General features: G+C 34.3%; 1 protein-coding gene across 6 annotated transcripts in view; it reads right to left on the reverse strand.

The window, feature by feature from the left end:
* Window positions 1-24,374, reverse strand: part of LOC143239829 (C-Jun-amino-terminal kinase-interacting protein 4-like) — a 118,534-nt gene that overhangs the window by 88,454 nt on the left and 5,706 nt on the right. For all 6 annotated transcript variants that reach the window (XM_076481384.1, XM_076481383.1, XM_076481380.1 and 3 more), the window contains exons 2-7: window positions 23,042-23,162; window positions 15,032-15,102; window positions 9,917-10,002; window positions 3,717-3,882; window positions 3,041-3,101; window positions 467-581 (exon numbers count right to left, since the gene is read on the reverse strand). In XM_076481384.1, coding sequence (XP_076337499.1) covers window positions 467-581; window positions 3,041-3,101; window positions 3,717-3,882; window positions 9,917-10,002; window positions 15,032-15,102; window positions 23,042-23,162 — 620 coding nt within the window. The remainder of the gene's footprint in view (window positions 1-466; window positions 582-3,040; window positions 3,102-3,716; window positions 3,883-9,916; window positions 10,003-15,031; window positions 15,103-23,041; window positions 23,163-24,374) is intronic.

Here is a 24,374-nt window from a genome sequence, read left to right on the forward strand (position 1 = left end):
CCATTCTTTGGAAAACAGGTTCAATAAATGAGTAATAGTCAACCAGAAGTGATATCAATGTTATCATATATTGTGTAAAGGTAGAAACACCTAAATACAGAGAAAAATCTAAGTAAATCTACATAATAAATTGAAGTGTTTTTCACTATCTATTAAACAGATCATGCAAACCTTTTTATTTTTTATGACAAACTGTAGCAATATTCATAATAAACTAATAGAAACATCAACTCTTCTAGTACCTCAACTGTTTCAAACTGTTATCTAATAAACACCAAGTGCACCTAACTTTTGTTTTTACACTTAAGTTTACTGTCACTTAGATTAAATATATACAAACATTTGTAATCTCAGTACTTCATTACCTGATATAGTTTTTAATCTCTATCTCTGTGAATAGCACCAACCTATAATCTGTACAGTAATATTGGGTAAAACCAATTTGGTAGCTAGTTGTTTATCTTACCCATATAATGAAACCTTCTCCATGTCAGCATTACTATCAAGAGATACGTCTTCTTGATCTGGAGTGTTGCCTAAAGTCTCTGACAGATCAGCTCCAAACTCCCCAGCCCAACCTCCTGAGGAAAAGTTTTTTTTTTTTTTTTTATCAAGTCAACACCACTCTTCTGATAAACTTTTCAACCCTGTTACATTTCACTGATCAATTCATGATAACTCTTCTAAACCATATCAGTAACCTACCAAAATACTTCTACACTCCTAAGAAATTTTTTACCTCTGTCACATTTCATTAATTCATTCAAGAGAACTCCTACCTAGTATCAGTAATATACTTACTAATATTTTTTGATCAAATCAATATTGATAGAACAAGTACCATAATTTGAAATATAAGTGCAAAAATAAAATACTATAATAATTTTACCTTCACAATATTTACCAAGTTTTTATTAAATGTGAAAAGTCTGTTGTTTTCTCTGACTTTAAATATAGTCAATCTGATTAATCTGAGAGTAAGATGACTATTATGTTACGAATAAAAATACTAACCTTTATCTTAATTTCAAATTTCATTTACATAACCTCTAATGCAGTGGTTCTTAACCTGGGTTCAATAGAACCCCAGGGGTTTGGTGAGTCAGTCTCAGGGGTTCGGTGGAGGTCAAGACACACACACAGTGTGTGTGTGTGTGTGTGTGTGTGTCCGTTCCGTTCACCCCACTTGTATGATTCGTGACGTCATGCTCCACTTGGCCATCACTGGCTGCGGCTGATCATGTCACATCACTTGGCCTTAATATCTGTGTTGCAGGGAACTTTATGAGCTTAGCAGTCGACTTGTGACTGTAGTAATCATACATCATTTGTGTTTTTTTTCCTAATCTTTCAATCCCTTCATACTAACTATGTCAAGCAAAAAGAGAAAGTGGTCAGACGAATACGTACAATAAAGATTCACGTGTATAATGAAACATGGTGGGAGTCAACGTCCTCAATGCATCATTTGCAATGCCAAGTTGAGCAATTCTAGTCTAGCACAGGCAAAACTAAGAGAACACTCCCTAAAGCTGCATGGAGATGGAAAATACAAGAACACAACGCTTACTGAATTCAAGGTAAAGAGAGCCAGGTTCAATGAAAAGGCTACATTTTATTTTTCGAATTACGAAGGGTTCAGTGAATGCAACTACGAAACTTCTGGGGTACAGTACCTCCAACAAGATTAAGAACCACTGCCCTAACGACTCCTACATAATTATAAGAAATTTTTCATATGTTATTTTCTCTACTCTTAACTCTACATACACTCAGTGATTACACTAACTTTGTAATTACCAAACAAAAAGGAAAATAAATCTAAACTGTCATAGTTTCTTTCTAGAAAGACTGCAGAATTTAATGGAATATTACATTAGTTTTCCTAAACAGCTTAAGGTTGATAACAGTTTACACTGGTTTTTATTTTCTTTTACTGTTTCGTTGCTCTGAAAACCATGTCCAAATTAATAATCCCATGATACAAGCTATGAATTACATAGCAAATACATAGCTGAAGTTATAGTCCTGAATGACACAATGCATGAGAAGACCTTGCACAACTTTTCTTTACCATTGTCAAGCCTATTCTAGTCCTCTCTGGCCTAACAAGCTTCTAACATTTACAACTTAATTACTTTCATCATGATAAAATGATAAATAAATATATACATAAAAAACAAGTAGTTAGGTTTAGACTTGTATCTTTGCTATCAGCAATCTGACAAAACTTAACTCTAATTCCTTCTAATGATATTACTAGTATATGAAATATTTACTTATTTGGAATATCCATTTCAGGACATAAAACAATAACACTTATAAAGCAAATAATATCCTAAAATTAATATAACCTGACTGTACAACTTTAACTCTATATGAAATAACTACAAATCTCCACCAAAATGAATACTTTGTCTTTCCAATGGTTATAAATAGTATAATAGCAAATGTCAGAGAGAATTACTGGCATATGTTTAGATACAAGACGTAGCAGAAGAATATAGCATTTGGGTTTGACATTATGATTTATTTCACCTAAAGCAAACAGTAAATTAGTAATATATATATTCCATAACAAGTAGTTTATAATACAATAAGGACATCACAGATTGAAAGATATAAAAATAAGCAAGTTAGAGAAAATAAATGTTGCAGACAAGCAAAGATTAATAAAACTTGTACAATATTAAAATTGGAGTTTTTAACTGAATTTCAGTAATAAAGTACTTGTAATTGTAAAAGGTCATGACACATGCACTTTTATCTACCTGTAAAAAAAGGGTTAAAGTTATTATTTGTCCTCATAACAAAATGAGATTCCAAGCTGAAAATGGTTAAATCCTCCTTTCACAAATAGAACTGTTTAACTCATGATCCTAGAATTAACTATATTAAAGGAAAATCTGCAAAATCCAAATACAATTATAATGTGTTTAGATAAATCAAATAAAACTGTTCATACTTTCTTATCAGTTCCAGATAGTGAAGCTGAGAGGATCTACTCAATTATGACTTGAATGGCTAAACACCAACTTACTTTGATCCTTTTCAGTTGATGCAAGTGGTAAAGCTTTTCCTTCTTGAGATGGTGAAAGAGACTACAGAAGAAGGCAGAGATTTTAATGATGTAACACCACTTAAGACACATTCTTCAATAAACTCCCATTGTATTACATTAAAAAATAATGAAACCCAAGTGTTTTCAACAGTGGCTCTAAAAACAGATCTATTTGTCATAAGGCCTACAATTTTATCAGTTTCTTTTTTTAAATACAAGTTACCAAAGTTTTTGTTTTCAATGTTACTGAACATATCTTCTGTTACATTAATCATTCAATGATTTTCTTAACTTGAATAATTTGTATTTGTAATCTAAGTAATTTCATTTTGTGCACTAACATGTCAGACTGTATACACTAAATCAATTAACTTACTCTCTGAGTTTAAGTTCTGCTTAAGAAAACAGAAAAACAATTGTTTTAACTTTTAAAACTGCAGTAAATTGATTACATTTTACCACTGACCTTGTATACACATGGTTTTAATACTTAGGAAACAATTATCTTTAATTTTATAATTATTATGCAAAAGAGCTTAATTAACTTACTAAATAATTGTGACTGTTTATTAATTACTTTACACAGATCTGTGAAAATTTAAATTATTCTTCTTTTCTCCAAAATATTGTCATATTTTCCACAACTAGATGATACCTGTAGTTCGTTCTTCAGGTTAGTATTCAAGTCCAAGCTAGAATTAGGTGAGGTAAGGCTAGGGAAATCTAGCGGGCTGTTCAAGGATGCAAGAGAGTCTTCTCCAGAGTTGACCTGTTGTGTTACTGACCCAAGTTTCATGTTAGACAGACTGAGAATGGGCCGACTGTCAAGAGTTTACAAATTTAAGTTAATTATGAACCATAAAGGGTTACTTTTGTTGAAACAAGATATACGAATAAATGATATTTAAACAAGTGTTTACCAACAAGTCACAAACCACAAAACCTAAGCTACACAGTTCATATGCTAATCAATGGGTCTCACTTGACCCTATATATTTCCTTATACAATATATAGTTCTAGTAGTCAATGAAAGCTACTTCACAAACTACTATTAAACTGTTAATGTAACACTTCAATATATAATTATTATTAGTCACGGCATCAACTATACAATGCACAGGAATATCTTAAATAAACATTTATCTCTCACTGAGATGATTTATGATATAATTCTAGCAGACTATGTTTCTACTAGACTTCTAGGCTTATTTCAAACCATTATGCATCACTGAAATATTTAAATATTACAAAAGTTTCTCTATTAAACTTGTATGTATGATATAATAAATATTTTATACATAATACTTAAATTTGTATATATGAAGTAAATCAGAATGTTATATTAACAGTTAAACTTGTATTTATAAGTTTAAATTTTATATCCACAATAAAAACTTGTATGGTAAAGTCAGTCAGAATTAACCATTCAGCTACTGTTAAAATCAAATAGTGTTTGCATATGACACTAATTGACATGTAATGCAAGCATTTTGTGTGCAACATTTTGAAAAGCTTACCACAAAAATTCACAAATATTTGTGCATAGGATGGTAGGCAGATTTACACAAACTACATATAAAGTGTTACAATTAAACTTGTATGTATAATTTAAGTGAATATCATACTAACAATTAAAACTGTACATACAATGTAAAGGAATATTATATTAACAATTAAAACTGTACATACAATGTAAAGGAATATTATATTAAAAATTAAACTGTACATACAATGTAAATGATTATATTAAAAATTAAAATTGTACATACAATGTAAATGAATATTATATTAACAATTAAACTTGTGTATACAATAAGTGAATGTTACATTAATAAAAATTACTTACATTGTAAGTGAATATTATATTAACAATGAAAGTGAATGTCATATTAACAATGAAAACTGTCCATACAATGAAAGTGAATATTATATTAACAATTAAACTTGTATATACAGTGTAAGTGAATAATATATTAACAATTAAACTTGTATATACAGTGTAAGTGAATAATATATTAACAATTAAACTTGTATATAGTGTAAGTGAATAATATATTAACAATTAAACTTGTATATACAATGTAAGTCAAGTTTATATTAATTATACTTGTATATAAAGAAGTCTAAATGTCAAATTAACAATTAAACCTAAATATGCAATTTACAACTGAAATTTACATTATCAATTAAACTTGTACACATGACCTAGGTCTGAAATTATATTAACAATTAATTTTGTATGTATGAAGTACATTTGCATTTTGCATTAATACATTAGCTTGTATTTATAAGTTCAGGTATCTGGTTATGCTATATATTTGTTTCAATAGTGGAATAGTCAATGGATTGGATATGTATGTATGGTATGTGTAAGTAAGTTCACAGTTTAGGTTACTGTATGTAACTGTTTAACCCTTTACTTAACAGAAGGATAGCAATGACATCCTTAAAATTTTTCCTTTGATCTACAAACAGAGAAGAAAATTGTACAAATCATTACATTCTCAAGCAATGATATTTTCTATGTAATTTAAACTAAACTTTAAGACTAGCCAAAACATTAAGAATAAACCTGATAAATGCACTGTTTATAAGTGAAACTCCTCAGAGCTGTGAGGAAATAAGATTTGAATCCTTTGCATAATGTTTCTTTATAAACTACATTAAATTATGACAAAATTATCAGTACTAAAATACTGTTTAGTTAAAAACTGTTGGAACAGAATTACAAATATTTTTATTTAAATAATCAAATATGATTCCTACTTTTGTTGATATTGTTTGTTTTTAGTTATTTTGCAGCTATAAATTTCCAGTAATAAAATAATTATCAATAATTACAATAATGCATAACAACTAGGTAAAATATGTTTAATAAAGTGGTTCTTGAGAATGAAAGTTAGATAAGTCATGCTCCTATCCCTACAAACTGTCTGTATGTATGAAAAACCTTTGTGGTTAAATTTTAAGTCACTTGGAACTAAATCTAGGGGTTGCACAAAGAGTTTGTAATTGCACGTGTGGCTCAAATAAAATTTGGAGTTGATTATTTATTCTCCACTGCTATACTTGTTGTTTTGACCATTTCAGTTGACCTTGCTATGTACTGCACATCTGGAAGTTGTTTTTAATTGTGTACAGTACAGCTGTACTCTGGTGTACGCAGATAAGTGGGAGAGATTTACTTGTTTAATCTGTATTATCAATTATTTATTATTTACTGGAATTTTGTCAATAAATTCTAATCAATTTCATGTATATCTTTCAGAATAATTGATACCTATCAGTGATTGATCATGACAACTCGTTCTGTAAACCATATGATGAGACTGAAGGAACAAAACTTCCTTCCAAAGAACAAATTCTTTCATTCTTTCTGTGCCTTCAGACTGAGGAGGGGAAGACAATTAGGAAAAGTGTCATAACAATGATCATTAGTGTAACAGAATTCTGGGAGAAAGCAAGAATTCCAATAATTTGCAAAGACAATACAATTACTAAAGTAGATCAGTTGTACACAGTTTATCAGAATTTGAAGAATGGGAAAAACAGAATATCAGCCTCATAGATACAGAAGAATGGCTTTGGGGCAGAAATGTCCAACTTGTATGACACAGCAAGTTCTTATGCCCTCATAATAATGGCAAATCAAGAAGACTGAGAACTCCAGATTGCTCAACGGGAAGCAGGCCGTAGAGGAACAATGGGATCAACTGATATCAAGCAAGCTGCAAAAGATAACTGATCTCTAAAGAAGATAATGGAAGAAGATTGAAAAAGTCAATGGGTGAAAGAAGCCACAGCATCCTCAAACACTGTACAATTGGAGTCATCTTCCAGCAGCAGCAGCACAAATGAATCTGCAAATTATGAAGAAGGTTCTGCTGTTGTTGTTGAATGAGCCAACCCTTGAAAACATTTCAGAATCAAAAAGACAGCACAAAGTTGTTGGATAGGGCTGCTACTTATGTTCTAACAGAAACGGTACACTCAACTGGTTGAAATCCTGAAGAATTCAACACCAGCTGCTCCTCCATCCATTGCATGCATCAGAATCACCAGAAAATGTCCACAGAAACCCTGAAGGATGAATTTCAAGATGATAGGCCTTTTATTGTACACTGGGATGAAAAACTCCTCAGCAATTTAACAATCAAGGAGCATACTAACTGCCTAACTATTACTGTTACTGGCAATAGGGTCTTCCAGCTGGTGGAAGTAGCTAAGTCAGCAAATGGGACAGAATCAGAACAAGCCAAGGCTGTAACAGTGGCTCTTAATGAATGGAGTTTGAAGGAGAAGGTATAAGGATTGACATTTGACACTACACCTGCTAATACTGGGCAAAAGTTAAGTGCATGTGTTCTCATAGAACAGGAGCTGCAGAAGGATCTTTTATATCTGGTATGCTGCCATCACATCTTGGAGCTTCTTGCTGAGAGAGCTTTTACCACACTCATGAGTACTACCAAAGAACCAGACGTTTTGATTTTTAAGAGGATTCAAGATCAGTGGGAATTAACTGACAGAAATTCATTTACAACTGCAGCTAATGACAAGAAGATATCTGATCTCATCAATAACCTGGCAGAGTGAAAGGATCTTCATGATGGTTACTGGGAATTCATAGAGCTCTCACTGATCTTAATGGGAGTCACTACTCCAAGGGGCATCCACTTTATGGTACCTGGTCCCATGCACTATGCTAGGTAATATACTCACTCAAGGTCTGGTGTTTTCATGTTCAGTCCAAACTGAAAGACAGGGAGAAGAATGGTTTTCAGCAGATGTGTGTCTTTGCAGTTAATATCTACCTCAAGGCATAGATTTAAGCTCCTCTGTCTGCATCAGCACCAAACAATGACCTGAATCTTCTGAAGCTTCTCCATGCCTATGCTACTGTCAACACAGCTGTATCAAAAGCTGTTCTACACAAGTTCTTATCACTCCTCCAGTGCCTGTCAGAAGAGCTGGTGGCCCTTGTTTTTATTGATCCATCTATATCCTCTTCTACAAAGAAGCTTATGCAAAGGGCAACAAGGGAATGTGAAGGAACAGAAAATGCAACTTACAGTCAATAAAGCAGCTATTAAGTAGCTTGAGCTCTCTGATTTCGTGATCAGAGAGAGTCTATCCTCATCTATCCACTGACATCCTAGACCAGGATTCAGACATTTGGCCAGCTAGAGAGGATTAAGGATGCTCCCAAGGTTGTCAACAGCTTCACAGTCACAAATGATCATGTAGAGCACATAGCTGCTCTAAGGAAATGAACAGCAAACCCAGTACGTGCTTTGAGATGCTAGATGAGCAGCAAACCAAGTACGTGCTTTGAGATGCAAGACGAGCAGCAGACCCAGTTAGTGCTTTGAGATGCGAGAAGAACAGCAAACCCAGTAAGTGCTTCAAGACACGAGACAAACAGCAAACCCAGTAAGTGCTTCAAGACGCGAGACAAACAGCAAATCCAGTATGGGCTTTGAGGCGCGAGATGAACAGCAAACCCAGTACGTGCTTCGAGACGCCAGACAAACAGCAAAACCAGTACGTGCTTCGAGACGCCAGACAAACAGCAAACCCAGTACGTGCTTCGAGACGCCAGACAAACAGCAAACCCAGTACGTGCTTCGAGACGCCAGACAAACAGCAAACCCAGTACGTGCTTCGAGACGCCAGACGAACAGCAAACCCAGTACGTGCTTCGAGACGCCAGACGAACAGCAAACCCCAGAGACGCCAGACAAACAGCAAACCCAGTACGTGCTTCGAGACGCCAGACAAACAGCAAACCCAGTACGTGCTTCGAGACGCCAGACAAACAGCAAACCCAGTACATGCTTCGAGATGAACAGTAAACCCAACAGCTACTTCGAGACATGACATGAACAGCAAACCCAGCAACTGCTTCAAGACACAAGACGAACAGCAAACCCAGTACGTCCTTTGAGATGTGACAGAACATCACAGCAGGTTTCCCGATTCCAGTAAATCAACAGTTATTGGGCAACAATGAGTGCTTGGCAACCATGACACCCACCTCCTTTTTAAGGAGAGGGAACAAGAGTGCTTGCATTTTTAGGCCACAAGAAGTTCTCCTGTTTATTATTATGAAAGTATACTGAATTGTAATACTTATCAAAGCTTTAAAGTCACTATGCAACCCCTAAAACTTGATGTATTCAAAAAAAGTTTCACACTCAGAAATTTTACCTCAAAACCAAAAAAAAATTAAAGGTTAGAAATAAAACAATTGAAAACATTTTGCCTGAAGAACCACCTTAATCGTTAACCATTGTTGGATAAGTTCTCTTATTTTTTAATATCTGTAACTAGATTCACTTAAGTGCATCAAAACAACCCCACCTCACCTACACGATTTTCCATAAAATAATTTCTTCACCAACTAACTATTAGCTTTTAAATATGACAAACAAACACAGTTACATTACGAGAATATATAATAACAGTAAAAAAAGAGTTTAAAAATTTTAAGCTGCAAATAAGTACATAGTTCACTCTATAAGACAAACTCTCCTAATATGAACATTGAAAAGTCACATGGTTTAAACACTGAGCACACGATTAGTTTTTCTTGTTTTTAATGTTTCTTCATTAACTGTTTCTTCAAAAACCTATCATTACATTCATTGTCTACGATACATTTGTATTTACACTTTCTAAACACCACTAGTCATCTACAATACATTTGTAATTAACACTTTTTCTAACCACCACTAGTCATCTACAATACATTTGTAATTAACATTTTTTCTAACTACCGTCAATCATATACACTATATTTGTAGTTACACTCTACCATACTGAACATATTATTAAAGAGCATTTTACTCTACCTGGATTTTTCGTTACCCATTTCTCCTCTTTCACTGTCTAGTAACATTTTGGTTCTCTCCATATAGTCAAGGTGCGTTTTAAACAGCTGTAACAGATATACACATAAACTACAATGATATCTCTATTTAATTAAGTCAGTACAATCAAGTTCTATACATCAAATCAATGTCTCTGAAAAAGAGAACATGCTAGGTACACTATGCCCAAAAATCTATACAAATAACATCTGTACACCAAAACCTCTAAATAATATTTGTATATCCTAAATAATATCTTTAACATAAACATCTAGACACTGCAACATGTCACTAACAGTAACATTCATACACCCTGGAACTTTTCTGTAACAAGGACATACACTCATCCTGGAGTATTGCTGTATGAAAAACATCCTACACCCTGGAACTTCTCTCTAATAAGGACACACACTCTTCCTGGAGTTTCAATGCAACAAAATCATCCACACACCCTGGCACTTCTCTGTAACAAGAACATACATTCATCCTGAAACTTCTCTGTGACAAAAACATCCATACACCCTGAAATTTCACTTTAATATGGACATCCATATATCCTGCAGCTTCTCTGTTACAAGAACATACACTCACACTTGAGTTTCAATGTAACAAGGACATACACTCCTCCTGGAGTTTCACTGTAAAACGGACACACACTCATCCTGGAGTTTCACTGTGTCAAAAACATCCATATACCTTTAAACTTCTCTGTAAGAAGGACATACACTCATCCTGGAGTTTCACTGTATCAAAAACATCCATAAACCCTGGAACTTTTCTGTAACAAGGACTTACATACATCCTGGAGTATTGCTGTAACAAGAACATCCATAAACCCTGAAACTTCTTAGTAACAAGGGCATGCACTCATCCTGTAGTTTCACTGTAATAAGGGCATCCATACATCCTGGAACATCTCTGTAACAAGGACATACACACATCATGGAGATTCACTGTAACTAGGAGTTCCATACTCCCTGGAACTTTTCTCTAAAAACAACATACACTCATCCTGGAGTTTCACTGTAACAAGGCCATTAACACATCCTTGAACTTCTCTGCAACAAGGTTATACACTCATCCTGGAGTTTCACTACAACAAGGACATCCATATACCCTGTGGTTGCATTGCAATATACACAAATGTATACCAATGTCACATGAGGCTGGACAATATCTGGGACTGTACCAAATACATAATGTCATAGATATGAATCTTACACAATTCCTAAAAGAAGTCAAGGGTAAATAAATCTGAGCCAATACAGCATAACCTATAAGGTTACAACAACAACAAAAAACACATTTAATGCCAGAGCCACAGTCAGGATATGTGCTAATATGGAGAAGAGAAGGAGAAAGTATATCCAGAAAACCCCAAAGGATTTATGTGGAGAACCTAAAAGAGGAAGTAAATGCAAGAAGGATACCATAAGAGGTTGGTAAGAGTTAGAAGGACGCAAGCAAGCAAGCAAAGATAATGGGGATGAGTAAGATAGATATAGGATTTATAACCCGCCCCAACCCCACACAGGTAGCAAGTAACCTAATAACCACTGATCTAACAATGGACCGACAGCACTATGGTAGGAAAAACAAATTTATCAGAAGTTTGCAGGAAGCACAACATACTGATCCCTTGATGCAGCTGTGAGACCAATAAATCAGCAAGAACCAGAATATCAAGGGAGAGAAGAAGAAAAAAAAATTAAAAAGCTGGTAAGATTGTTCACATGAGAAGGAAAAATGAGATGAATAAAAAAATAGGAAACAGAGATAAAACATTACAAACCTGAAACACAAAATCCATGAAGATCAAACTAGGGTTACACTCTCCAGGTTGGGAAAAGAAATGATTGACAAACCCTAGAGGCAGAAAAACAAAGTCCTTGTTAACAAGGAAGGGCTTAGCAGTTACAGTAGAATCCTTGGCAAAGTCTATATCAAAGGTTTGGCCACAATTTTCAATCTATCAACATATAAAAATAGATAAATCCATCATTGAGTTACCTCCACCTGAGACCCCAGAAAAACACTAGTCACTGGTGTAAACCCTGAAATGGTAAAGTTAACATTGGAATTTATTGCACAGAAAGTCACATGCATCATGTGAACATATCAAGTTCCTACTGGTGAGAAGGTGGCACACGATGAGTTGCACGAGAGACATGTTGAAATATTGCAATTCCACTGAGGATCAATGGAAGATTTGTGGTATGCATAAATAAAACATTTGTACATAGAAAGTAACACTGAACAAGAATAACTAATCCTGTGAAAAATAGTAAGTACTGTATTAGCTGTATTAGAAGTCAAAATGTAGTGTATAAAACCAATAGAAAACAATGATGGAGACTTTGGAGACTGACAAACCATCTTGAACCATAATGTAAAAAAAAAAAGAGAAGAATAACTCAAAGTAGGATGGCCAACAGCAAGTGAGTGGTAGATGGACCAATGGTAAAAACCCACTATGTAAATTTATAGACAGACAAAGAAGCGGAAGTTTACATGACTGGGACAAGAAGAGAGTTACACAATCGAAGAGTTCACCATGAAGAGCAATGAACCAGATAAACCTCATACTTAAAGATCTAGCAATGATACATAGATGATACCAGTTCTGGCTGGCAGCATCAATAACCAGAGCCAAAGGGCAAGAAACCAAGAATAAAACAATGGGAAGTTTAGAGCAAAGGTATTTATAAGGAGTGTGTCTAACCAAGAGCAGACCCAACAGAAACTCTGAAATAGAAATACCATTCAAGGGGCAGAATGCAGACTGGCCAAAAGAGGTGGTTTTGCCACAATGTTGTTAGCTTCCAGTACATGACAAGTGAGGTTAACTTGATGAGAATCGGTCCAGATGAATAAATCTGATATTCAAAAACAAAAAGTTCTGGAGTGGGTGCCCCTTGATGGTTGATGCAAGAAATGAAGAATGAAATACAAATACTACAAAGAAACAGCAAGAAGTTCAAGCACATTGACTGGAGAGAACTCACATCCTGAATACAAATGCTAGAAGTCACAATCATTTAAAGATATGCCCTAACTCATGAGGGAAGAATCTGTGAAGAGATGGAGATCCAGGATGTGGGTTGGTAAAGAAATTCCAGATGTGGTATTGGAATGACCTAGCCACCATGACAAGACCATGGAAAGGAGAGAAGAGAGGTTCACAATCATGGACAAAGAATACCATTAAAGATTCCACTTGTTTTGCAAGTTACACTGGAATGGGAATGGATGGCTTCAGGGAAGCCAAGAACCCAAAAGTGAACAAACATCTCACCTACGATGAAAAAAGCACAAACATTGGTGGCCACAAGTTGGCTGAGACAAAAGTCAGAGTACATACCCAGACAAACCAAATACTGCATGATATGAGAAAATAAACTTGGCAATCATGACAAGCCATCAAAGGTAAGCAGCTTCCTGAAGAAGATGGGAAGTATGAGAATACACCTCTGAAAAATGAGACAAAAAACAAAAGACAGTCATCCATATAAAAATAGAATCTCAGGGTAAACTATGGAATTGGAAGACTCAATTCCAATAGATTAAATATCCAAAATATCTGAAGGATGAGGCAATATCATTGAACATTTCTCAATACACACCCTTAAACTTCTGCTTGTTATAAAATTTTCTTTGTTGGAGTTACTGGAAATGAAAAAAAAACACCTTTTTCTGTCATCTTCCTCTCAAATAATTATTAGAGCACCCTGGACATATACTACTTACATCTTTCTAAATAGACTGATTCAAACACACAAAGATAAAAACTGTGGTAAATTATTGTGATAAAATTATTAGTAGGAAGAAAAGGATGTTGAAAATAACAAAACCATTCATACATAGATAAAATGAAAAAAACGCAATTAAGCCTAAACCATAATAATTGGCAGGTATGCATAAAAGTGTAGAGGAAGAATTGGCAGGTATGCACGAAACAAGTCTGAATTAACTCTTAATATCAGACAAGGATAGAAAAACTAAATAATCTCAAGTATTAGCTTCATGGAGCAAAGAATGAAAAAAATCATGAAATATAAGCAAAAGAGAAATAAAAATTATATCGAGAAACTTTATCCTAAAATTTGGGTGGAAGGTTGAATATTTTTCTTTACTAGTAAGACTGCACCCAAATCAAAACCAGGTGGAAAGAACAGTTGATCAAATGTCTTCCTCTGTCATTTTCAAACTGAAAAGAAGAGATTTCAGCAATGCCTGCAACATCCTCAAAATTTAAAAAGCCTTCAGTAGCCATAACAGAAATGGGTTCTATGTTTTTAACTATTACTTTCACAAAACAAAGTCACCATCACTTGAAAATTCATGAATAATGTAATGAAACAAAAGCCAATACAAAACAAAAGCTATTCACTTCTTATTGTAAATCTCAGCACACTGAACGTACATGTGAAAAGCAGCAAACCTGTTCAATGTAATGCCTCCTCTAAGAATGAAGTTATCTCAAGTGCAAGCATTTAGGGGCAGTAACTGTGCTTGGAGATTTTGTTGCTCTTTTATTGGAATAGGGTTTTTGTTACATGAAGATGTCACTATGTAGTTCACGTGAAAAAAGATGAATTTAAATAGAAATTACCTTAAGACTAGCATCATGTAAATCTCTAAGGTAGGCATACATGTAATATAGTTGTTCTGTATGTGCAAGTGAGGTAGCATCTCAGAACCTCTGGTTTGGATAATCTTGAAGTAACTCAATGAATTAAATGTTTCTATATTGCTTTCACAGTCCACACTCATAACCAATACAATATACATCACCTAAATCTTCTTCAAACTGTACATCATTGTTTGTATCTTCATTATCATGTGCAACAATAAGTGATATTCTTATTTGTATCCCCTTTCAACATTCAAAGTCAGTTTATATCACAAGTACCAAAACAGACAGTACTACACTTTTTCACCTTGCGATGTTCACAAATAGTTAATACTTTAAGTATCAAACAGACTATAAGCACTATCTCGTTCATATTCAAATTCAGACAGTTTATACCCCAAACATTAAAACAAACAGGTATACAATGTTCACAGAAGGTTTAGACCACAAGTATCATACTATACCTCTGTATATCTCTCATGAAGTTTTGTGTATTCTTTCTTCATTTCACCTTCTTTCTCTTCTAGTCTTGAAGCTGATGATAGAACCAATCATTTTCAGATGCAACTCTTAAAACAAGCTAATACATTTTCATTGTAATTTTCTTTTATTATTCACAATGGATGAAAATATCCTTAACATTCTATGTATACCTATAACACAAAAGAAACATTTTCAGCATTTCTTTTGGTACAAATTACCTTCAGTTTGTACTTTCTGTTGTTAAACACTTCAGTTTAAATCAGTTCAAAACTCTAAAATTCCCTCCCCACTTTAGTTTTGTATGATAAAATCAACATGATAGTGGTCAATAAGTATCAAAATAAATCAATAGTATAAAAAAATTAAAACAGCTTAAGGTATATAACAAATGGAGTATACAATAAGAGAAGCATCTAACTTAAACCAGGAATTAATCCTAGTTTTAAAAAAACAGTTTAAGTTAGCATGGACTGTAACAACTACAATCTAAACCATTATATCACAAGTCTGTATATCTCCACACTTATTAATGCTGAATCACTGGACCAATTATCACCAAATCTGCCATGTACCCTTGAGGCCCCCACAGCTGAGAGAGGAGGGCAGTGTTGAGATCTAATCTCCATATGTCACCCCCTAAAGTTTTCATGTCTTTCACTTGCATTGTATGAGTATATCAGCTAATTTAACATTTTTCAAAAGTGAAAATATATTTCCAATAATATTTACCTCCACTGGCACTACAGCTATCTCTCAATCTCCAGGGCTTCTAATCTTTGCCCATCTAAGCATTGAGAATGTTTGATCCAGTCTTTTATACCCCACTCAAATACCTTAGGCAAATTATAATTTACAAAACTCCTTACCAACTTCAATGTGTCCTCTATCTAGATGCTGTAAATAAGCACCTCATTCAGAAAATGTAATTACTTTTTCAAGACATGAACTGGCTTTTAGTGGGGAAGTAGGGTGGGAAAGTGTTGGGGATAGGTACATATTCTTGGGAAATATACTTACCTCCACTGATAATATAGGTAGAATATTCTCACAGTGAGAAGATGAGGGGGCCAGTGCAGGCACGATCCATACAGAAAGTGTCTATATAGTACAGGAGTGTAGAAAAATTAAAATGGCACAAGAGTGGGGGGAACCACACTACATCCAGAACAGGTATACTCTTTACCTGGAACTTAGTTCCCATATGAAAGGTGGAATAGAATTGAGTAAACATAAGTACAGGCCAGTCTCAACCAGATAGCCAAGGTTCAACAACTCATGATTGGAATTAAGGGGTCAAGTTACCTATGCCCCATCAGACTGCATTGTAAAATATATATATATATTTTTGATTGGATCCAAACCTGTATCCAAAGAGTTTTATGTCTCAAGACACTGAAGTCATGATAAGAAAGTAAGCAACACCTAAGTGAGCAACTTTCTCCTCCACCTGAAGAAATCAAAAAGCCAATACCCCAGGCTCAGAATGACAGGACTATGTACACCCCACTAAACCAAAGTAATATAATTCATTCATTCTCAAATTATGAACATTCATCCTCATTCCCAAATCAAGTTGGTAAGGAGTATTCCACTTACACTGCAATTATGGAGAGGACATGGAACCTGTGTTCAACCAAGGTCCTAGGATGGGACCATTTCACATTTGGAACTATAAGGAGACAATGGACCTCCTTCTATGAACAATATACAAAACCAACATTGATCAGAAAGAATTGTCATTCATTCCCAACTAGATAGATTTGTGTCAAATATGAACCACAATTACTAATACACTTCAAACGAGGTTGGTGCTACTCCTACTGAAATCTGGGAGAAACATCTAAGAAACATGAGTGTGAGGGTCCCCAACTTCACTCTCTTCTCCAAGAGTGGAGAAACACACTTAAATACTCTGAAGAAAAACTTCTGTTCACCACCTCAGCTACTGGAAACTGGAAGTGTTAAATAGTCCTGAAATCCACTAGTAGAGTCTGGAGGTAATACACAATGAGTAGTCCTGAAGCACAGTATTCTGAAAATTGTACAATAAGTGAACCAAGTTCTCTAAATTTTTAAAAGCAAACCAATCCCAATTTATTCAACTTGAAAAATGGCATGTATGGGCAGGATACACTTTAGCTTTATTCATGATTATTCATGAGTGGTGGTCCATAATAATAAGGTAATACCATCCAGTAAGCACCTAGGTGGTCTTATGGAACACTATTTTGACAAAGCCTACTGTAATAATTATAGTAAAAGTGGTTGCTAGTGTGGAACTGAAAAGAGAAGCATAGTGCTTGGACAACACTTGCTAAAGACTGGGATCCTGAAAATAAAATATTTACCTTTCGTTAAAGTCTAACAGATGTGGTCAAAATAGCTACAGGATGTAGTTGAAAAACCTCAGGAGAGAAAATAGGCAGATTGTGTAAGTAATGCGATAATAAAGTACTAGTAACAGTTCACATACCATCCACACAGTCTTACAGAGGGCAGTTCATCTGGGTGGCTAATGACATAGATATGACAAAATGGTGAAATGTGGCATGCAAAAGATTCCTCTCCTGTAATAATAATTTATTATAGGCTACATGAATAGATTTGCAAACCCAACTTGTTAGGATACTGGGAGATAAGTCATAGAAAACAAAAAGATCCCAATGAATGAATAATTGGTTACTAGTACCTTGAAATCAGTTAGCACCAGCCACAAAATAGATTTCTCCAGTCTGAAAAGAAAACCTGCTTTTATGGCTTCAGAAAGGCAAATGTGAAAGTGTAATTCTGCTAATTGATGAGATGGAACCATAAGAATCCAGTAATCCATATAATGATGTATGCACAGGCCCACAAAATGCAAGTTATGAGAGAAAGCTCAAAAAATTCTGTAGAAATGTTGATGCAAGGCCAAAAGGTAGAGCTGTGAACATCACAACACACAAACCTGAGAAAGTTCCAGGAAGATTCTGCTAGGGATGTAATGAAGATAAGTGTCAGTTACATAGAACTTGGTAATCCTGAGTTCTGGCTCAAAGTGCCATTACAGGTTCAGAAAAGATTTCATTGTAAAAGAAGAAGGATATAAAAATTGGTTGAGTTGAGATGGTTGGTATGGATATTAAAACTTTTATTAAAATATAGTAGAGAATAATGTTTCAACCTTATTAGGTCATCTTCAGATTAACCTCATTAACCTGAAGATGACCTAAAAGGTCAAAATATTGTTCCCTACTACATTTTTTTAAAGTTTTAATACCCATACCAGCCGTCTTGAGATACATTTTTACTTCAAGTTAATTTCTTGTCATCACAAATGAGTTGAGATGGATTGATGATGGATGCTAATCTTCTAATAGAATGAAATCAACACTCTCTATTGTTCTTTTGATTAACTATTCAAACTTTGGAGATGAAAAGGTAACAGGTTGGGCAGACAATGATGCAATACCCATGGATACCTGGTTGATGTTTGTTCACCCAAGCCAAAGATCCTTGAGAATACAGACAGACCATTAAAGCTGGGAACCAAAGAAAGGAATTGGAAAACACTAAAGCCAATACTTCCAAATAAGTTCCAAAAGGCAAGAAGTCAATGGTAATAAAGAAGAATGTAAACAGGTTATATCAATTTGGGATTCTCATGTCTTTCAAACTCTGGCAAATAACATGGAATAGAGAAAAGAAGCTTTCCATAATTCCCTAAGGGCAGAATATAATAAACAAAACATCTCTACCAAATAAATCCCAATAGCAAATGAGCCAGAAAACTAAAACAAGAATGGAAGAAAACAATTTGACTGAAAAAAAGACATCAGCAAAATCCCCAACTTATCCTCATATTGCTAAAAGAAATATTGATAGACTGTACACAAAAGATGGTTTAAAGATAAGCATTTCAGGACAGTCGTGAAACCAAGATGAGTCCAAGAAAACAGTGATCTGTTTAAACGTGACCAGAGGTTTCAATCTAGACCCCCAAAGATCCAAAATGGGTCTATCCACCAAAAATCTAAATATACTTGCTTCTGGCATTTATAAGCTAAAATATCCTGATCTGATAAATGTGTGGAACAAAGAAGACCTGAGGGGTAGATCTCCCTAAATGAGCAGCAATAGCAGGAGGAGGAGTAAAACAAGCATTCACTTGCTGTCCTTTATGAGAAAAAGGAAGGAGTCAAATGGAAAGAAGGAGTAGAGCCAAATGGAGGGGAAGAAGAAGTAGAGCCAAATGGAAGGGAAGAAGAAGTAAAGCCAAATGGAAGGAATGAAGAAGTAGAGTCAAATGGAAGGGAAGAAGAAGAAGAGCAAATCGGAAGAAATCAAATGGAAGGGAAGAAAGATCGAGATCAAACGGAAGGAAGAAAATAGATCAAACGGAAGGAAAGAAAAATCAATCGAAATCATCGGAATCGAAAGAATAGAAGAATCAAACGGAATGGGAAGAATCAAACGGAAGGGAAGAATCAAATCAATCGGAAGAAAGAAATAGGAGATCGAATGAAAGGAAAAAAGAAGAAGATCGGAAGGAAAGAAGAAATCAAAACGGAATCGGCAAATCGGAAAACAGCGAGATCGGAAGGAAGAAATAGCTATATCATCGAAAATCGGAAGAAGAAGCATCATCGGAATGGAAAAAATCGGAAGAACGAAAAGAATCAGATCAAAACGAATCGAATCGGAACGGAAATCATCGGCTCAAGAAGAAATCGAAATCAAATCAAATAGAATCAAACGGAATGAAAAAGAAATCGAAGCGGAATCGAAATCGGCATCAAACGGAAGGAAAGAAATCAAAGCGGCATCAGAATCATCGAAACGGAAAATAATCAAAACGGAATGAAATAAGAAATCGAATCGATCGAATCAGCATCAAACGGAATGAGAAGAATAGCATCAAATGGAATGGAACGAAAATCGAATAAATCGAAGCATCGAACGGAATCGAATCAGAAATGAAAGAATCGCTCATCGAAATGAAACGGAATGAAAGAATCGGCTCAAACGGAAGGAAAGAATCATCATAAATCATCGAAATGAAAGAATAGCATCAAAGAAAAGAAATTCAATCAAACGGAATGAATAAATCATCAAATCGGAAATCGAAAAGAATCAATGGAAGGGAAATCGAATCATCGGATCAAACGGAAAAATCGGAATCAAACGGAAGGAAGAAAGAGCTCATCGGAATGGAAGAATATCAAATCAATCGGAATCGAAAAATCTAAATCAAATGGAAGGAAAGAAATAGCATCAAACGGAATGGAAGATCAAACGGAATGAAATAGAATTCAAATGGAATGAAGAAATAGATCAAAGGAAAAATCGAAAGGAAATCGGAAGAAATAGATCAAACGGAATGGAAAATCATCGGAATAAAAGAACGGAATGAAGAAATAGCTATATCAAACGGGAAAGGAAAGAATCGGAAGAAAATCATCGGAATGGAAGGAAAGAAGAATCAGAGATCAAACGGAAGGAAGAAAAGTATCAAATGAATCGGAAGAAGAAGATCAAATGGAAGGAAAGAAGAAGTAAAGCCAAATGGAAGGAAAGAAGAAGTAGAGCCAAATGGAAGGAAAGAAGAAGTAGAGCCAAATGGAAGGAAAGAAGAAGTAGAGCCAAATGGAAGGAAAGAAGAAGTAGAGCCAAATGGAAGGAAAGAAGAAGTAGAGCCAAATGGAAGAAAAGAAGAAGTAGAGCCAAATGAAAGGGAAGAAGGAGCAAAGTCAAATGGAAGAAGCAGAGTCAAAAGCAATAGGAAAGACCCTCAAAATCTCATAAACCCAAATCAGCAACTGAAGATTTACATTTGTATTTTCTTATAGCAAAGATGTATCGGGCTACCTGCTGAGTCCACCGAGGGGAATGGAATTCCAGATTTTAGCATTGTAAATCTATAGATTTACCACTGTACCAGTGAGAGACTACAAACTGAAGAAAAAAAGCTGCACGTGTCTGATCAAATGATGCTGTGTTGAGGCCAACCTAGTAAAAAAAAAAAGCCAGAAAATGTGAGTCTAAATTCTCAACAGTCATCTCCAGGTCATTTGCAAAAGCCATCTAAGAAACCCCCCAGAGAGACACCCTTGGTTCGCATATACATTTCCACCTAGCAACAGATCATGTCATGGGCAACCTCAACTGATGATGACAAATTCAAGATAGCAGAGGAGGAAGCAAAGAGATCTGCTTCACTTCTATAGCAGAAACATTAATTTAGGAATTCATACATTATAACTTTCTTTTCATTTTTTTTTGTTAAGTACATTACAAATATAAATGAAAAGATAACCATAGAAATTCTAAACATGTTCAGAGTCACAAAATAAATAGTGAATAATCACAACACCGCTGTTTATAGAAACTTATGCTGAAAACTTTATTGAGATAAAAGTGATCACATTATGTGAATGAGGTTCAGTACCAGGGTAGATGGCACATTAAAGTTTGTAAATTAAAATTTACCTAAGGCATTTGAGTGAGATATAAAAGTTTGTTTTGAATTTCACACAAAGCTACACAAGGGCTAACTGCACTAGTCATCACCACCCATAGCCAACGTTTGGCTATTCTTTTACCAACAAACAGTAGGATTAACAGCCATGTTATAATGTCCCCATGGTTGAAAGGGTGAATGCGTTTGGTATGATTGGGATTTACGCCCATGACCCTCAGATTACAAGTTGAACTCCCTAACCACCTAGCCATGCCAAGTCAAAATATAAAACTGGAGCAAGTGTTTTCAATATTTAGATAAGCAAAGTCTAAAAACCCTGAAGATAGAAAAATAGCTATAATGACAGTGAAGGTAAGTTTGTTTTGGAATTTTAAGAATATTTAATTAATGGCAGGGATTAAACCACTATTTGAAAACTCACATTTAAAGTTAGCACAGATTACACTAAGAATTAGAAGTGAGTGATTAGTGGAAGTTCCTAATTGACTAACCATTGCTTTCAATGAATTAATTATTCTCATGAGAAGGCAATAACAAACAGAATATCAATTATTCTCCAATGAGGTGTCTTAAAAATATCCATAAATTGATTTTTGATAACCACTGTGAACAGATAACAGATAGTAAATTGTGTTTCTTTGTGCATGTAAATATTATGGCAATATGTCAATTACTTAGATGATTAGAATAATTGAAAACAAATATTTAAACTAGTTATTTATTTTTGTGACTGATTTAACTTGAAACTTTGTTATTGAATATTTAGAATAGCTGAAAATAGTAATAATTTGAAACATTAATTTCAATTACTTGATTATTTTTTAAAACATTAATATATTTAATGATCACTTTGATTATTTTATGACACTGAAATAATCAGTGCTCATATTTAATTGATTACACTGATTAAGTTACTTGCCCAGTACTAATACCAATACAACATAACTGAAACAATTATATGAGAATTGAGAAGGTTAATCTCTAAAAACATTATTACCTAAGTTAGCCTGCATTACAACGAAAATATTGTATAAGTGAATTAGAAAACCTTTAAATGGAAATTAGGTCCCATCATTATGGAATGATACATATCTTTGGTTGAAATGAATATAATGAATTATTAAAAAGTATACAAGACTTTCCCAAAAAGGAAAATACATTTTCAGATGCTTCACAAGACTGGAAATAAAGTGTAGACTTTCAGAAGAAACCATTACTGAACAAAGTCTTTTAAAAACTGAAAAGCAGCAACGTAAATATTTATATAATGCAAAAAAAATCAAACCTGATTCAAAGACTTGTGGTTTAATTACTACATAGTGGTAAAAACTACCCATATACTACCAGACAGTGGTAAAATCCATAAGATCATGCCTGTTGTATGTTATATATAAACATTAAAGATATAAACTAACAACAATTGACATACTATAAAAACATCACATCTTCTCTTGAATGGTATAATCACAGTTCTATGCAACACCTGCCCCACAGAACAAATGAACCACATGTACTTATTAGGTAAACATACCGTGATCAGAAGCATTCTTAGCCTTCAACTCCAACAGCCTCACAAGGGACTCCAAACTTTCTAATTTACTCTCATATTCCTGTGCTACTTCGTCAACCCTGAATTCCACCTCTAACAGTTTCTAGGAAAAACAAGTAGTTGTTGTTATTTTTACAGTTAATACGATACATTGTGATAAACAAGAATGAAACAATTTTAAAATTTAACCAATTAAAAAATATACAAAAATGTATTAGATTTACAGTTATATTTTAGTGTGTGCTAGTAATAAAGAGTTTGTTCCTGAAAGTGTGCTAGTAATAAAAAGTTTTTCCTGAAATAGTGTTAGTGTTCCAGTTGCAAACAGTTTGTTCCTGGAATGGTATCAGTGTTCCAGTTACAAACAGTTTGTTCCTGAAATGGTGTTAGTGTTCCAGTTACAAACAGTTTGTTCCTGAAATGGTGTTAGTGTTCCAGTTACAAACAGTTTGTTCCTGAAATGGTGTTAGTGTTCCAGTTACAAACAGTTTGTTCCTGAAATAGTGTTAGTGTTCTAGTTATAAACAGTTTGTTCCTGAAATAGTGTCAGTGTTCTAGTTACAAACAGTTTGTTCCTAAAATGGTGTTAGTGTTCTAGTAACAAACAGTTTGTTCCTGAAATAGTTAGTGTTCTAGTTAGAAACAGTTTATTCCTGAAATAGTTAGTGTTCTAGTTACAAACAGTTTGTTCCTGAAAGTGTTAGTGTCCTTGTAATAAAAAGTTATCTCCTGAAATAGTGTTAGTTTGTTCCTAAAATAGTGTTAGTGTGCTAGTAATAAACAGTTTTTTCCTGAAGTAGTGACAGTGTTCCAGTTACAAACAGTTTGTTCCTGAAATAGTGTTAGTTTGTTCCTAAAATAGTGTTAGTGTGCTAGTAATAAACAGTTTTTTCCTGAAGTAGTGACAGTGTTCCAGTTACAAACAGTTTGTTCCTGAAATAGTGTTAGTGTTCTAGTTATAAACAGTTTATTTCTGAAACAGTGTTAGTGTTCTAGTTGTAAACAGTTTGTTCCTGAAATAGTGTCAGTGTTCTAGTTACAGTTTGTTCCTGAAATGGTGTTAGTGTTCTAGTAACAAACAGTTTGTTCCTGAAATAGTTAGTGTTGTTCTAGTTACAAACAGTTTCTCCTAAAAGTGTTAGTGTTCTAGTTACAACAGTTTGTTCTTAAATTAGTATCAGTGTTGTAATTACAAACAGTTTGTTCCTGAAAGTGTTAGTGTGCTAGTAATAAAAAGTTATTTCCTGAAATAGTGTCAGTGTTCCAGTTACAAACAGTTTGTTCCTGAAATAGTGTTAGTGTTCCAGTTACAAAC

Source organism: Tachypleus tridentatus, chromosome 13, assembly GCF_004210375.1.
Source record: "Tachypleus tridentatus isolate NWPU-2018 chromosome 13, ASM421037v1, whole genome shotgun sequence".
Taxonomy (NCBI): Eukaryota; Metazoa; Arthropoda; class Merostomata; order Xiphosura; family Limulidae; genus Tachypleus; species Tachypleus tridentatus.